General features: G+C 42.1%; 1 protein-coding gene across 1 annotated transcript; it reads right to left on the bottom strand.

Annotated features, from left to right (window-relative positions):
* Positions 1–220: 220 nt before the first annotated feature.
* KCNV2 (potassium voltage-gated channel modifier subfamily V member 2) lies at positions 221–12,260 on the bottom strand. Its single transcript, XM_005581833.4, has 2 exons — positions 10,676–12,260; positions 221–821 (listed from the first exon to the last, which is right to left on the bottom strand). The coding sequence occupies exons 1-2, from the start codon at positions 12,029–12,031 to the stop codon at positions 540–542; spliced, it is 1,638 nt and encodes a 545-aa protein (XP_005581890.2). The 5' UTR covers positions 12,032–12,260; the 3' UTR covers positions 221–539.
* Positions 12,261–15,678: the final 3,418 nt, after the last annotated feature.

Raw genomic sequence — 15,678 nt, forward strand, 5'->3', positions numbered from 1 at the left:
CAAGGTAAGTATTACCTACATTTTACAGTTGAAGAAACTGAGGCTTAGAGTGTTAGAGGCACTTGCCCTAAACCATACAGCTGGTAGCTCTGGGATTCTAAGGTTGGTCTAACTCCAAAGCTTGTATAATTCCTGCTGTAACACTCCCTTTCTCTGGAAAGTTAAGAATTTAAAAAAAATAATAATAATAATTAAAGTAAAAAAAATTTCTCAAGTCAACTCGAGTCCAAATATGTTTATTGAGCTAGATGCCATGAAAAGCTACAAGAGAAATCTAAGCTATTGCTCCTCTCAAGTTTTCAATATCAATGTCATTGAGAAGGTCAGATGTTTCACACAACACAGGGAAAGAGAACTGTGAGACATACTGAGTTTGGGCCAAAATGAGCATTTCTAGAGGCAGAACTTTGTGAACTAAATGGCCTTTATGTATGTCTGCTTCACATTTCCTTTTGCTGTCAATCATAATTATTTTTTAAAAAGAGAGCAATGACGCCTTGAAGTTCATGGAATCTACCAGCCACATGTCCTATAAAATATTAATTCTCTTGTCTTGGGGTGGGCTGTGGGTTGCTTCCAACCAAACACTCAGCTATCTTCTTTCTGGCTCTCTGCATGAAGTTCACCTCTCCTCTCTCCCTACGTATGGCGGTATACTCATAAGCCTTCAGCTTGCTGTAGTAATCAGAAAACTTGTTGTAGAGGATGGAAATGGGCATCCCGTTGAGAATGATCCCGAAAGCAATGCAGAGGAAGGCAAAAAACCTGCCCAGGTGGGTCTCTGGGTACATGTCTCCATAGCCCACAGTGGAGATGCTCACCTGTAGAGGAAGGAAAGCAGGATGGAATTGTTAGCACTAGGATCGGGGAGGAGAAGAAAGGGAGAGGAGCAGGCAGAGAAGTGTCCTCCCTGTGGGTGCACATGGGAAGTGTAATGGCTTCCCATGGAGCCTGCTTTAGGAGGCACCAGGAAGACTCCCTGTAGGACCTGTGTCATGAAAAAACAGAAGCTATGGATGGAGCTGAAAGACTTTGGCTGAAATCATGACTACAATTCATGCATGTTTGAATGTAAGATACGGGAGGAGGTAATGCCTATTTGAAAGGGTTGTTGTAAAGAGCATTTAAAATAGTATGTTAAATTCCTGGTGTAGAACGTGCTCAGTAAATGATCTTTGCCTCCCTAACTCAGCTGGGACCAGCTTCAGGACAGGGGGTCCCTGGGTTTGCCTGTACACCATATGTATTGGAAAAATCTTGGGCTTAGAACAGTCAGACCTGGGTTTAAGTCCTGACTCTGACCCTTTCCAGCTAAGTGACCTCGGGCAAAACCTTCAGACTCACTGTGTCTCTCTCTCTCCCTCTCTTTTTGTTTCCATTTAAAACAGGAGACAACCATCTAACTCTCAGGATTCTTGTGCTGGCTAAATAAGAAAATGAATATAATGCACTGAACACAGTACCAGGCATACAAAAGGCATGAAACTCCTCCATTGTCTTCCTCTCATCTTTAAAATGAAGACAATTATAACACTTCCCAGAGTTGTTCTGTAGTTCAAATGAGAGACTTCATATGAAGGTGCTTTAATTGCAGATGTCTGGAGAAACACTCTCATTATTTTGTAAAGGGACTTTTGTAAGACATGGCTCACCAAAAATATGTTCACCCCTGCATGAAATACTTCCCATTACTCTTGTCATACTGATTTAAATCCCACTAATTGGAGATTTATTTAGGTTAACAAGCTTCTGTTTTAAAATGCAGATACCCATGGGACTAGTTATCAGTTACCAGAGAAAACCCTGGGAAAATTCCTTGGGGACTGTTTTTTATGCCTCATGTACTCCCTCTGATCCCCAGAGTATTGGCTAAATTACTAGAAGCCTTTTAAGCGGAGCTGTTGCTCACAGTTGTAAACATTTTTGCATTGCACAACTCCAGGGGGCACTCTTTGCTTTGTGTATTTGGGTAGTTGTTGCCATAATTTTCCAGCAGACGGCAGTAAAGCATATGCTCATCTTGTGGATCCATGCTGAGGTGGCCGTTAGCTTAGTAGTGTAAATATTTTTGTTTTGATGATGTAAGGGTTAGTTCGAACCTAGAATAGTGCAGTTGATTGATTAGAATGAAATGGAGAAGTGAGCCAGCTGGACAAAACTGGGGGCACTGATAAGAACCACAGTTCCATCCAGCCCATGAAGAAAGGAAGGGCATCCCTCCTTTCTGGGGCTGATGATGCACCTCCTCTCACTCAATGCCCTGTCTCTGGTGAGAGGTCGTGCAGCCTTTTTTGCAGGGTCAGAATACAAGCAAGCATCCAAGAGAGGTAATATGGTGTAGACAAGCTGAAGGAAACAGGGACTACACTGGACTTGTGGGTCTGAATCCACTTCCCCGCTGAATAAGTTGGGCAGATCACCTAACTTCTCTTGGCCTCAGTTTCTACTTTTGACCTGTGTGGCATCTACCTCACACAGTTGTTATAGGAATTGAAGGAGTGCCTGGCATAGGGTGTGTAAGCAATAATATTAGTATATATATCATCCCAGGGTCCCCCATCCTGAAGCTGGCCCCCACTGAGGAGAGGCAAAGACCAACATTTATTGAGTACACTCTATACCAGAAACTCTATACATGCTATGCTTATCAGACCCACAGGCTGTGGAAACAAGCTCCTCCCTGACTCTGCCCTCTGGTTCCAGTAGAGAATCTCCTTTTCCCAACTTCTGGACCAAGGGGTGATGTGAGGCAGTGATAAAGTGAGATTGTCCGTTAATCTCAAAGTCCTCTTGGTTGCCTGAGTGGGTGTGTGTTTCTTGTCATTGACCACCCCAAAAGTAAAAGAACCCTAGGCCAATCTCTCTCCGGGTGTGTGAGCTGAACAGTAACTTTCATTTGTCACTAACACCATCACTCACACGTGTGGATGAAAGTTTAGTCAACTTTCCCTGGAGGAGGCCTAAAGGGAGTTTGGATTTAGGAGTGAATGGCAGGAAGAGATAGTTTAGAACAGCGGTCCCCAACCTTTTTGGCACCAGGGACTGGTTTTGTGGAAGACAATTTTTCCCACGGACGGGGTTGGGGGAGGGGATGGTTTTGGGATGAAACTGTTCCATCGCAGGTTGTCAGGTATTAGATTCTCATAAAGAGCAAGCAACCTAGATCCCTCGCATGTGCAGTTCACAATAGGGTTCCCACTCCTAATGCTGTGGCTGATCTGACTGGAGGCAGAACTCAGGCGATAATGATTGATGGCCCTCCACTCATCTCCTGCTGTGTGGCCAGGTTCTTAACAGGCCACAGACAAGTGCCAGTCCACAGTCCCAAGATTGGGGACCCCTGGTTTAGAACATGAGACATCCACAGAAGTCCAATGCAGAGGCCTTGGAGGAAACAAGTCACTTAAGGGTTCAGGATGGCAGGGATGGGAGAGGGCAGGAAGACACGGAGGAAGAAAATAATTAAGACAAACTGCTTATTTTCAACTTTTGAACATTCTGCACACTGGCTTTGCTTTACCCTTAAGCCAAACTTCTTTTTTTTTTCTTTTTTTGGCTGAACTTTGAGTGAAAAGTCAAAAGCAAAGAGAATTGGCGTAAAGAATAAATATTTGATGTGCATAATATGGTCCAAATATTTTTGTATATCTTCAATCTCTATTTTTAGAGCAAAGATCTCTTCTGCTAGGAGTATATGTGTGACCGGTCCCCAATAATTTCTTCAAAATGTACAGTTAATTTATGTGTTGTCTATTTTGTGAATAATTTGACTCAACAAGTGATCTGTTTCTTGCCCCTTGGCTCCAGGAGGAACTCAGGATTCCTTGGCTTTGGGGAACATTTTCTCCACATTCCATAGGCCAAGCCGTTTCTCCCTAGATGGGAATTAAAAGCTGAAGGCCCCAGACTGACCCAAGTGACCTCAGAGAATGAGTTGTCACATTAGCAGGAGTTGGGTTTGGAAATGTGACCAAAATTTCCACGATCCATCTTAATATCCTGAAGAAACCTGGCTAGCTCAGCAACTCTCTGCAAACTGGAAACCTAACCATTCTGCTGTAAACGTACATATTGTCCTTAGCTTTGGGTCCCAAAGCCAGAACTTGACCTTACCCTGGCAGTTTACTCACTTAACAGCAAATCCTGGCCTGCCAAATATTATGAGGATAAGCATCAAATTTTTCTCTAAAACTTCAGAATACTTGGATTTCTCATTTAACAAGGCAAGTTTGTTTCCCTCATAATGAACAAGGAATAGAATAAATCTTGGCACCCACTAGTACATGCATTCAGGAGTTTATGATCCTAGGGAATAAAACTTATTTTTCAAAATAACACTCTGTTTTCCAAAGGAATTAGAGGTGGTGAAGATGGACCTTTTTTGGATAAAATTATTATAAGCCTCAATACATGTTGTCCTTCAAAGGATTCAGCTTCAAAGGCTGTGCTTACTCATGCTATTGTTACAAGTATGTTTGGAATTCCCCTTTTGAATTATAATCTGCACAGTGGATTCAGTGGCAGCAAGCAGTCATATTCACCTTGATGGTTTACTCTAAGTGTCAATCTTAAACGATAAAGTGTCTTAACTATTTTAAAATATTGAATCTAGCCTTAAAAAGATAAAGATTTAGCAACATTACAAAGAAACAAGTGGATGTGTCACAAACTCTGAAGGTAATTCCTCATGGAATTCAAAGAATGTCTTGATCAGTGGAAGCACTGTTAGAACAAGGCCATGGGTGACTACCTTCAAGAGAACAACCACCCTCATCTGTATATTACAGTTCTGACATGTTTGTAAATGGTACAGTAAGGGGTAGGTGTGCACAGCTAAAGCAAAACCACAAATGTAAGTTTGAGATCTATTAATCTATCCACAGAAAGGTGCACAATAATGATGCTCTCCACATCCTCAGCTTCCTTGCATTTCTCCCTGCCCTCAACAATTCTGTCATGTTCCACTCATGTCATATTGGCTAACATAAGGAACATACTTTAAACACATAAAAGGAGACCACTCCAAAATTGGGACTCCATAAGATCAAAAGTAGTAACAATGCCTAAGAGCCTTTACCCTGTCTATAGCTCCTGTGCTATTTCTGAAGGAGCTAGAACTCTACTACTTTCTGTGCCAGATATTTATATGTTGTCTCTTAGTCCCAAGCCTGATACCCTTCTGTATTTTATTCTACAATTCCAGAACTGGGAGTCTGCAAACTACATTTCCCAGATTCTCTTGCCCACTGTCTTCTAATTATATTCTGCCTATAAGAGACTGGAAGATGGTACGAGGACATAAGGGTCTCTAATCCTGCCTCTGGTTTCTGCTGTCATTCCTCCAATTGCAGCCAATAGCTATGGTTCAGGCGTTTTTTGGCATTCCTGGCATCAGCCTCATTGTGCCAATTTAGGAGTCCCTGCAACAGCTACACAGAGGCCCTTCCTCTGGACTCAGCTTCTGGTAGCAATACCTTTTCCCATTTATTCTCCCAGTTCTAGGGCCAATAGCTATTCCCTGCAGTTACCAATCTCTGGATTATCTCAGTTTTCTCTTTCTGCTTTTCCAGTCTTTTTTTTTTTTTTTTTCTTCTAGTCTTCTAACAACTGTCTATTTCCCTGTATTAAATTCCCTGTTTGAAATATTCACCTTGGTATCCGTTTTCCTGACTGCAACCTAATTTATTTTTCAGATGGGTTTCCTCAAAGCAATCAATGAACAAAAATAAAACAATTTCAGTGATCTTGTAAGTGCCACCTATTGGCAAGGTAATGAAAGCATACTTTAGGAAAACAAAGATGGGAACAAGGTCTCTGGGACAAAATTATCTGGTGCCTCAACTAGAGATAAATTTTCTTTTTGAGAAGTTAGTTTTTGAAGGAATGAGTTCATGCCATAGTTTCCTATTTGGTTTCTACAGCTTTAACTTGCCCTGGAAAACTCAGAAGGAAAATGGTTCATTCAAAATCTACTTATTCTTTTCTACTTAAAAACATACCCGCCCCCTACCACACCCCTCGCCCCCCCCTCCCCCGCAAAAAAAAGAAAAAAAAATGTGGTAATATGTTGAGGCTAAAAAAAAAAGAAAAAGAAAAAACCATACCCACAGAGGAGGCCAATGATTACAGCTTCATCATAGAGCCCATTGTTCTTGTTTAGCTGTGCCTTGCATTTCCTACCCCCAGGCGATCCAGAGAGCCCCAAGATGGCTGGAGCTGCTTTAGGCGTGGGCCGGTTTATCTGGACTCTCAGAAGTTCTCCCGTGAGGGAACAGCTGACCTTTTTGTATGTTTTATAGGCTCTTTCTTTTCCTCAGTAGAAAAAGAATCATTTCTGTTTTATTTTCTTCCCAAATGAATGTGGAAGCAAAGGTTATTGCTTCCATGTGATAAAGACTATCAACTAGTCAGGTATGGTAGCTTCTATTTATTGCAGACTTACTACAGGCTAGCAGTTTACATATGTTTCCTATTACATTAGTGCTCGCAAATAACTTCCATTTGACAGATGAAAAAGACAGGTCTATCTTACATCCTGATACATGAACATTTGTAGACATAAGTGTCCAGGAGGGATTTGTTTTGCAGCTGCAGGAGAATTCACAATAATGAAAATTACTGTATTTTTCTTAAATCCCTGACTTGAGTTACAGAGAAAGTTTTGCAGGATCCTTGGCATAGAGAGAAGAAAGGTTATTAAAAGCAAGTCAGATTTGGCATTGTCTGAAAGTACGAAAAATACATAAAACAATGGATAAGAGAAACTCTCTGTAATGTGGGATGAATATTTCACAAAGGATACAGCCCCAGAATGGTGAAATAAAATGCCAGTTCTATTTTTCTTTATCTCATCTTTAAAGTTTCAATTTGTGAGTATATGTTTTCTGATATGTATAATATATTTGAGCAGTTATATATTACTGCAGGAGAAAGATTGCATTATTGGAACTAATTCTTTACATCTTTCTGTATCCAAGCTGTTTGCCATATAACTTTGCAGTGCCTTCCTATAGTGGGTGGGCTAAGCTGCCCTGCTCTTTGACTTGCAGCTTGGCCATGTGACTTACTCTGGCCAATGGACTGAGCAAATGCCATGAACAGAAGCTTATGAAGTGTTTGCGTGATGGGGCTTGCATTCTCTCCCTTATTCTTTGCCACAGCCATGGACTTGTGGCTGCTGGGGTCTGCTAGAGGAATGCAGAGGTCTGCTAGTGGACTAGTCTCTCTCTTCATGCCAGCTGACCATCAGGCATGTGAATGAGTAACGATAGCCTCATGAAAGAGAAGAACCTTCTAGTTGAAATCAAAGTAAATGCTGACTTTTACATTCATGAGCTAAATAAATGCTTGATGTTTTAAGCCATTGAGTTTCAGGATGGTTTGTGATGCATCGTTATTATAGCAATAAATAACTTCTAATTTGTTTATAAATAAATACACATTTATCATGGGTATGTGTCCCAAATTTTTAAAAATAAGATGCATGATCAATAAAATGCTTAGAAACCACTAGATCAATTACTTTTAGGAATTGTCTTCTCAGATTGTCATATCTGTTTAGTCAGGTGCATTTGGATGAGTCTCTTTTCATCTTTCAAACTTTATCTCAATGTCATCTTCTCCAATAGGGCTTCTCTGACTATCCCACTAAAGACAGACTCTACCGCCTTAACCACTCTCAATCCTGTTATCCCACACAAGCTATACCAATACCTGAAATTATTTATTATCTGTCATTCTCCATTAGAATGTAAGCTCCGCAAGAGAAAAAAAACTTCATTGTTTTTTCTTCTCCTACCCTGTATCCCTAGTGTTTAGAATACTACTGGGCACATTGGAGGTGCTCAAAAACTTATTGTTCAATGAATGAATGAGGTGAATTTTTGTGGGTTACATGACAAATTGGTCCTAGTATTTTGTTTCTTTTCACTTTGCATCTACATATTGGAAACAAGACATTTTGTCCACATCATTTCAAAGTGTTCTTTTCTCTTTGCTCTACTGAGAATATGAACCTTTAGTCTGTATTATGCAGTATAGTTATAAGTGTAGAGAAGAACTGGATTAATAACATAGCAGTCCTGGGGAACAGAGTGGTCTTAGAATATTCAAGGGCAATTGCTCCCATTGTTTTTCATAGATTAGTTTGGAAATAAATACAAATGATCAGTCTTTTATCTAATGTATAACAAATTTTACTGGTATAAATAATTTTCAGAATAAAATGAACAAAGACCATTCGTAAATGGTAAGGTTCATAAATGGGATGGTTGGAAAGTGCAGAATTTGGCCTGTGAAAATAGTGGCTGATAGAGATAATAGCTTCAAAAGGAAATTCATACAGATAAGAGCAATAGTTGGTAACATTTATTATTGATAAAAACTGGTGATTTAATTTTTGTAAAACTTATAAAAAACATTGATTTTGAGTTAAATAATGCCACTTAACGTAAGGGATAATTCGAAAGGTTTAGACTTCATTGTACATTAAACAGATCAGAAATTTAAGTGAGATCAATCAGTATTCAGTTCAAAGAAAATTTACTGGTAAAAATACAACGTGAGTAACATTATTCTTTATTTTATTTTAATTAAAATTTTTTCTCTAGCCATATCCCTTTGAAAGTAACGTAACTTTTATCAAAGTATTTGTTAATATACAAAAGGTTGAAAAACCTTTTGTGGGTTACAACTGCAGTATCAGAGAGGGTACTAGGTCCAGTGCCTACATGCACTAGCCTGTAAAGATGTTTAGATGACTAGAAATTTGACTCTCAGGTGCTGTATCATATCATCAGCGTGTGGATTTACTCTTCTGCTTTCCTGCTTTAGTCACCTCCAAAGTAAATGTCATTTGCTGGGGACAAATCATCGACCATGAGCCTCATCTGTACACATGGTTTATCTACTATGGGGATGACCTTTCATCACTTGGAATATGATCAGAGAAGCAGAATTTGGCTAGCTCATTCAGAAGAGCCTCGTGTCATCCTGCCACTGAAGAAAGCTCACATATCCTCTATACATATGAGCTCCCTGCTTTCAAGGGAAGGAAGACTCACTGAACTGCATACTTTTACATTTCCAACCTCCCCTTTTAGAGGTGAGAAAGCAGAACAGCAAGTGAGGGATTGAGGTTTCACAGTTAATTATTCAGGGTCATGGTTAATTATTGGCAGATCTGGGACTAGAATCAGGTTTTCCGTGTGTGTGTGTGTGTGTGTGTGTGTATGTGTTTTAAGACGGAGTTTTGCTCCTGTTGCCCAGGCTGGAGTGCAATGGCACAATCTCAGCTCACTGCAACCTCCGCCTCCCAGGTTCAAGCGATTCTCCTGCCTCAGCCTCCGAAGTAGCTGGGATTACAGCCATGCCCCACTACACCCGGCTAATTTTTTTGTATTTTTAGTAGAGATGGGGTTTCTCCATGTTGGTCAGGCTGGTCTGGAACTCTTGATGGGGTGATCCGCCCCCCTCGGCCTCCCAAAGTGCTGGGATTACAGGTGTGAGCCACCGCGCCAGGCCTAGAATCAGGTTTTCTAAATCTTATGTCAAGCTACATTGCACTGTCAGTGGCCTTGGGCTTGTGTGTCTCAGAAGTGCATACCAGACTGTGGGTTATGACATATACAATGTTAATATTGAAAATATCTACCTTCTGACACAGGAAAACTGGCTATATTTGCTTAATGTCTTTAAAGGTATTACAATCTACTTTTAAAAAGGAAACTATACATTCAGTTCTTTCCTTCATATATGCCAACTTATTCATTGATCTCAGAAGACCTGATTAACATTTATTTCCAGGGATTCAGCTGCCATAGCTCAAAATACAGATATTTGAGTAAATAGGACAAGTTATAAAAAGGCAAAAGCCAAAGAAAACAATGACAAAAAATAACTATTATACTAACTGTACAAATTCAGCAATGCATGCAAAAGAACTAAAACTTGAAAGAGACAGTGCTTGGGTGTGGGAAAGGCATGGATTTTGCCGTTGGACAGGCCTGAGTTTCAGTTCTGGCTTTGCCACCTCTAGTTGTGTGTCCACACTCAAACTCTCTGTACTTCAATTTCACTAACTAAGATGGGGCAATAATACTGGGTCCTGAAAGAACTTTAGGGAAGTTAGAGCAAGTTTCAGTTTGAGATGCTTCTTTCCACACTCAGATTTAACTGGAACCAGAGGCGGTGGGGTTTCAGTTAGGATCGACATGGTTCAGCCAAGTCTCACCTCCTTCTCTGCATAAATCTACAGTTTCTTTCAAAAACTGAAGCCATTTCTGCTTGTCCCCTTAAACAAAAATGGTGGTCATAACCATCTCACAAGGCTGTGATGCCACAATGAGGTAAGCTTTGTAAACCATTTAGGACAGTGGATGTTCAATAAATGGTAAATAACAGTAACAATGACGAATCTTCTTAAAATCTGTCTTTCAAAGGTTTAAAGACTAAATGTAGATTTGGAGATTTCTACGACTAAGTCAAATTCAGTTACTTACTGAAACTCTGAGATTGTCTTTCCAACACTTTGACATCCACTGCCGTTTTGTTAACTGTATGCAGCAATTGGGGGTGAGGAGGAAGAAGAGGATCAGAAGCCAGAGCCTGGTGGCTGACAACCAGGGAAGGGAGGCGCAGCTCGCTGGATGGGAAAGCCCAGAGCCAAGGTACTCACCGCGGCCCACCACCAGGAGTGGGGGATGGTGGTGAAGTTGGTGCTGGGCACATCGTGCTCCACAGAGTAGACGGCTGCAGAGAAAGTGAAGATGCCCATGGCGATGAAGAGCAGCAGGCAGCCCACCTGCTGGTAGCACTGGCGCAGCGTGAAGCCGAAGGCGCGCAGTCCGGTGGAGTGGCGCGCCAGCTTCAGGATGCGGAAGATGCGCATGAGGCGCATGACGCGCAACACCTGACCCACCTTACCCACGCTGCCCACCGTCTGGCCGCGTTGGTGGTTCTCGCCGGTGAAGCACTCGAGCAGCAGCTGAAGGTAGAGCGGCAGGATGGCCACCAGGTCCACCAGGTTGAGGGCGCTGCGCGCGAAGCGCCTCAGGTCGGGTGTGGAGGCGAGGCGCAGCAGGTACTCCAGTGTGAAGAAGCCTATGCACAGCATCTCCACGTGCTCCAGGATGGACCGCAGGTCTGGGCCGCCCTCGTCCTGCTCCGAGTGCTGCTGCATCTCCTCGACGGTGTTGAGCACCAGCGCTACCACGGAGACGAGCACGAAGATGCTGGAGGCCACCCCGATGGCCTTGGCGGCCACCGAGGAGAATGGCTTCTCCATGAGGTTCCAGAGGCGGCGCCGCTGCGGCCCGTAGAAGCGCATGTCGCGGAAGAGCTCCTCTGCCTCCTCCACCTGCGCCTGGGCGCGCAACTCGCGCTGGATCTTGAGCTGTTCGCTCAGCTCGTCGCGCCGCTCCTCGAAGCAAATGCGGCAGCAGCGCGGCGTGTACTTGAGCCGCACACCCCAGTAGCCCAGCTCTTCCAGGAAGCAGCGTGGACACAGCTCGTCGAGCACCAGCAGCACCCCGGACAAGTAGAAATTGTAGACCAGCTGGAAGACGGCCGGGTCGCGGTCGAAGAAGTATTCGTCCGTCTGCTCCTCGTAGTCGTCGCACAGGCTTAGCTGGCGGCTGCGGCTGGTGGAGGTGGCCAGACGACCTAGGCGCGTCTTGGGGAAGCTGACCAGCTCGCAGTAGTCCAGTTGGTAGCTGTGGCCGCCCACATTCACATTCAGCGTGGACAACAGGGCCGGAAGGTCCCTGGGGCCTTCAGGCTTGGCGGTGGTGAGCTCCTCTGCCCGCTGGTCCTCCTCTGCCAGGTCATCCTTACACTGGTCTTCCTCCTCCCCATCTTCGTCTTCCTCGATGTAGTAGTTATAGTTGCCCTCTATCCAGCCTTGGATGCTGGCCTGGGAGCCAGAACGGGCCCCCAGGGAGCAAATGCTCCTGCGGGGTTGGCTGCCCTCATTCTCCGTGGTGTTCCAGGGCTTGTAGCTCCAGGACCGTCTCCTCTCGCTCTGTTTCAGCATGGCTGCGGAAAGTGGACTCCTTGCTTTTTCCTCCTGGCTGTCGTAGGGGCCCTAACCTGCTCACTGCCTCTAGGAGGATGGATCACGTGGCCTGCACTGTCTTAGAGAGGCCAGCCTGGACCAGCACACCTAGGGGCCCAGACATTGCCACCGGAGCTGCCCCTCCTCAGGTCCTGGACAGGCCAGCCCAGCCTGCAGGGTCTGAACGCAGTCAGCTGTTGACTGCTCTAATCTTGCTGATTGGGAAGAAGCAAGTGTTAGGAGGGATTTAGAACCTCTTAGCCCATTTCCTCCCCCCACTCCCTTGACCCTGTGACGTAGAGGACGATTATGTGGTCTTAAATCTCTAAAGAATCAGAAGAAGGCAGCGATTATTGCTAATAAAAATGTCAGTCAACCTTGCTCTTAGGAAGTGCTCAATGTATGTGTGCTGAGATGAAATCAACTGAATTAGCTTTAGAATACAGATGCCTGTGTCTTCAGCTTCGTGGTTCAGACGGTAGCCTCTGCTCTAGGTAAACTCACCATTAGCAGGGACGACAAATAGCAACAGAGCAAAGCTGACTTCATGACAAGTCAGTTTCCCTCTCAGCATAACTCTTTGTTTAGAGCATATAAGATCTAAAGCCATCTCCTTCTTGTCCATTCACGTGATCACATTTTTTTTTTTCCAAATGGTTTCTCCCTGGGACACTGCTCTGAAGTCCAGTCAGATCTTTAAGTCAGCTTCAGATTCTCTCTCTTTCCTTTTTGTCTCATCCCTTTCTCTTAAAGAATAGGGATGTTTCAAGAATTCTACCTTGAATTCCAGGAGTAGTAGGAAGATGCTTTAGGGCCTCGCAACCCTGCTCAACTGTATTCGGTCATATTTAAAGGGAGCCTGACTTCCACTCAAAAAAAGGGTCTTCTTCATCCTTCAAAACATCACTTAAAAAAAGTCCCTTTTCGTGATTAAGGCACTGTGCAAATGCTGGATATGCAAACACAATGGACACACAGTTGTAGCACTCAAAGAACTCCTGGGGATATAAACATGCAAGGATAACAAAAGATGCAGTAAAAAATACTGGGGAGCAGAGAAGCGGGAGGGATTTGCTTTGAGCAGGGAATAGGTTTTTTGATTCAATGTATTTTGCATAGCTAATACAAATTCATGGTAAAAAAAAATTTTTAAGGTAGAAAGGCATATTACAGTAGAAAGTTTATGTCTTTCCCAACCATAATTTCAAGCCATCAGGTGTACCTCAAGGAAGCAACCACTATTACTACCTTTTGGCTATCTTTCCAGAAATATTCTAAACATATACAAGCATCCATCATGTCAATACCTCTTCATTATTAATAGAAATCATAGAATGCTATATACTTTGCCTTTTCCAGTGGACCGTATAAAAGATGTTTTCATATTTGAACATAAAATCTACCTTATTTTAAAAATAGCCACTGAGCAATTTCCTAATAACAGACATTCAGAATGTTTCTACCTTTGCTTTTATAGACAATTATGCAACAAATACCTTTTATGTATAACACTTTATACATGTTCAAGATACATGAAGGATAAATTCTGAGAGGTGAGATTACTAGGTCAAACATTGTACATTTGTAATTTTGATTAGTAGTGCCAAATTTCTCTCCATAAAAGTTTTACCAATTTACACTTCACCATCAATGGTTGAAAATGTCTTATCACACTTTTTGAACTCTACAATTTTATAAGTGAAAATGATGTGTGGGTTAATTTGTATTTCTTAAAAATGTGATTGAACACTTTTTCATGTGATTAAAAGCTATTTCTTTTTCTGGGAACTGTTCATCTACTTTGCCTATATTTTCCATTGAATTGTTTACATTTTTCTTATTGATTTGTAGGAGAGCTTAATATATTATGAAAAAAGACCCTTTACTTGTGATATGGATTGCAAATTTTGTTTCAGTTTTTCCTTTGATATTTTTCCCATGTAAAAATCTTTATTTTATGACTTCTGGGTGTTGTGTATTATTAGAAAAGGCTTCAGCTCTCTGTAATTAAAATTTTCTTTTTATTGTTTTTAACATCAGAAATTAATTTTGATGTAAAGAGTGAAGTAGGGGCCTAACTTTATTTTCCAAGCTTTTATCCAGATGTTTCAACACATTAATTGCATAATCCATCATTTCCTCACTGATTTGTGGTACTGTCTTTGTCACTTAGTTGAGTTTTAACTATGCTTCAAAGTTGTTGAGATGGGTAACATTACGAGGTCTGCATCTGCTAGCATAGAATTCATCGATGTTGTTTAGCCTGCAATAGGCCTCAGACCTACAAGCTTATGGTAAAGCTTCTTACCAGGCTTAGCCTTTAAGTTCCTAAATGTATTTCTAGCATTCCCTTTTTGGTATACAATATTGATGTTGTTTTGCTAGCCACACACTTACCTGCTTTCTAAGTCTATCTTTTCTTTATATTGTGCTGAGTACTGCCATAATAGATTTTGCATGTTGTATAAATTCACCTTTTCTCTTCAGAACCAACTATACTATTATGAAAAGTAAAGGCTGGGTGCGGTGGCTCATGCCTGTAATCCTAGCACTTTGGGAGGCCCAGGTAGGTGGATCACTTGAGGTAAGGAGTTTGAGACCAGCCTGACAATATGATGAAACCCTATTGCTACTAAAAATACAAAAGTTAGCCAGGCTGGGTGTGCTGGCGGGTGCCTGTAATCCCAGCTACTCAGAAGGCTGACACAGAAGAATTGCTTGAACCTGGGAGACAGGTTGCAGTGAGCTGAGATCACGCTGCTGTACTCTGTCTCAAAAAAAAAAAAAAAAAAGTAAAAATATCACCATTTTCATATTTTTATCTTCTTCTTTTTCAATTGAAATAATATACTACTTTTTTTTTTTTTTTTTTTTTGAGACAGAGTCTCACTGTGTTGCCCAGGCTGGAGTGCAGTGGCATGATCTTGGCTCACTGCAACCTCTGCCTCCTGGGTTCAAGCAATTCTTCTGCCTCAGCTTCCCAAGTAGCTGTGATTACAGGCACTCACCAGCATGCCCAGCTAATTTTTGTATTTTTAGTAGAGATGGGGTTTTACCATGTTGGCCGGGCTGGTCCCGAACTCCTGACCTCAGATGATCCACCCACCTTGGTCTCCCAAAATGCTGGAATTGCAGGCGTGAGCCACCGCACCCAACCCATATACTACTACTTATCCAAACTTGCAACACTCTCAAGGCTTTTGCACTTAAAAACTATGGAGATAGTAATGTTTGTATGGCAACTAGAAGCTAAGCACAGACACCACATTCATACAGTAGATTGAGGAATATTACCTTGGTAGACCACACTTAAGTGACTGTTACACCCCTGGTATGAGTAGTTGCTTGGATTTTGCCCTGATGTATACGCATGTAAGTGTAACATTAGATGAGTATACACATATGTAGACACAGTTTCTGATAAAACTGTCCCCAACAATGGTTGATTCATAATGTGGAAAGCACCTTCTTTCTTTTTTATAAATTTTATTTTACTTTAAGTTCCAGGATACAAGTGCAGAGCATGTAGGATTATTACATAGGTATACATGCACCATGGTGCTTTGCTGCACCTATCAACCTGTCATCTAAGTTTTAAGCCCCGCATGCATTAGTTATTTGTCCTA

This window comes from Macaca fascicularis, chromosome 15 (assembly GCF_037993035.2).
Source record: "Macaca fascicularis isolate 582-1 chromosome 15, T2T-MFA8v1.1".
In the NCBI taxonomy this organism is placed as follows: Eukaryota; Metazoa; Chordata; class Mammalia; order Primates; family Cercopithecidae; genus Macaca; species Macaca fascicularis.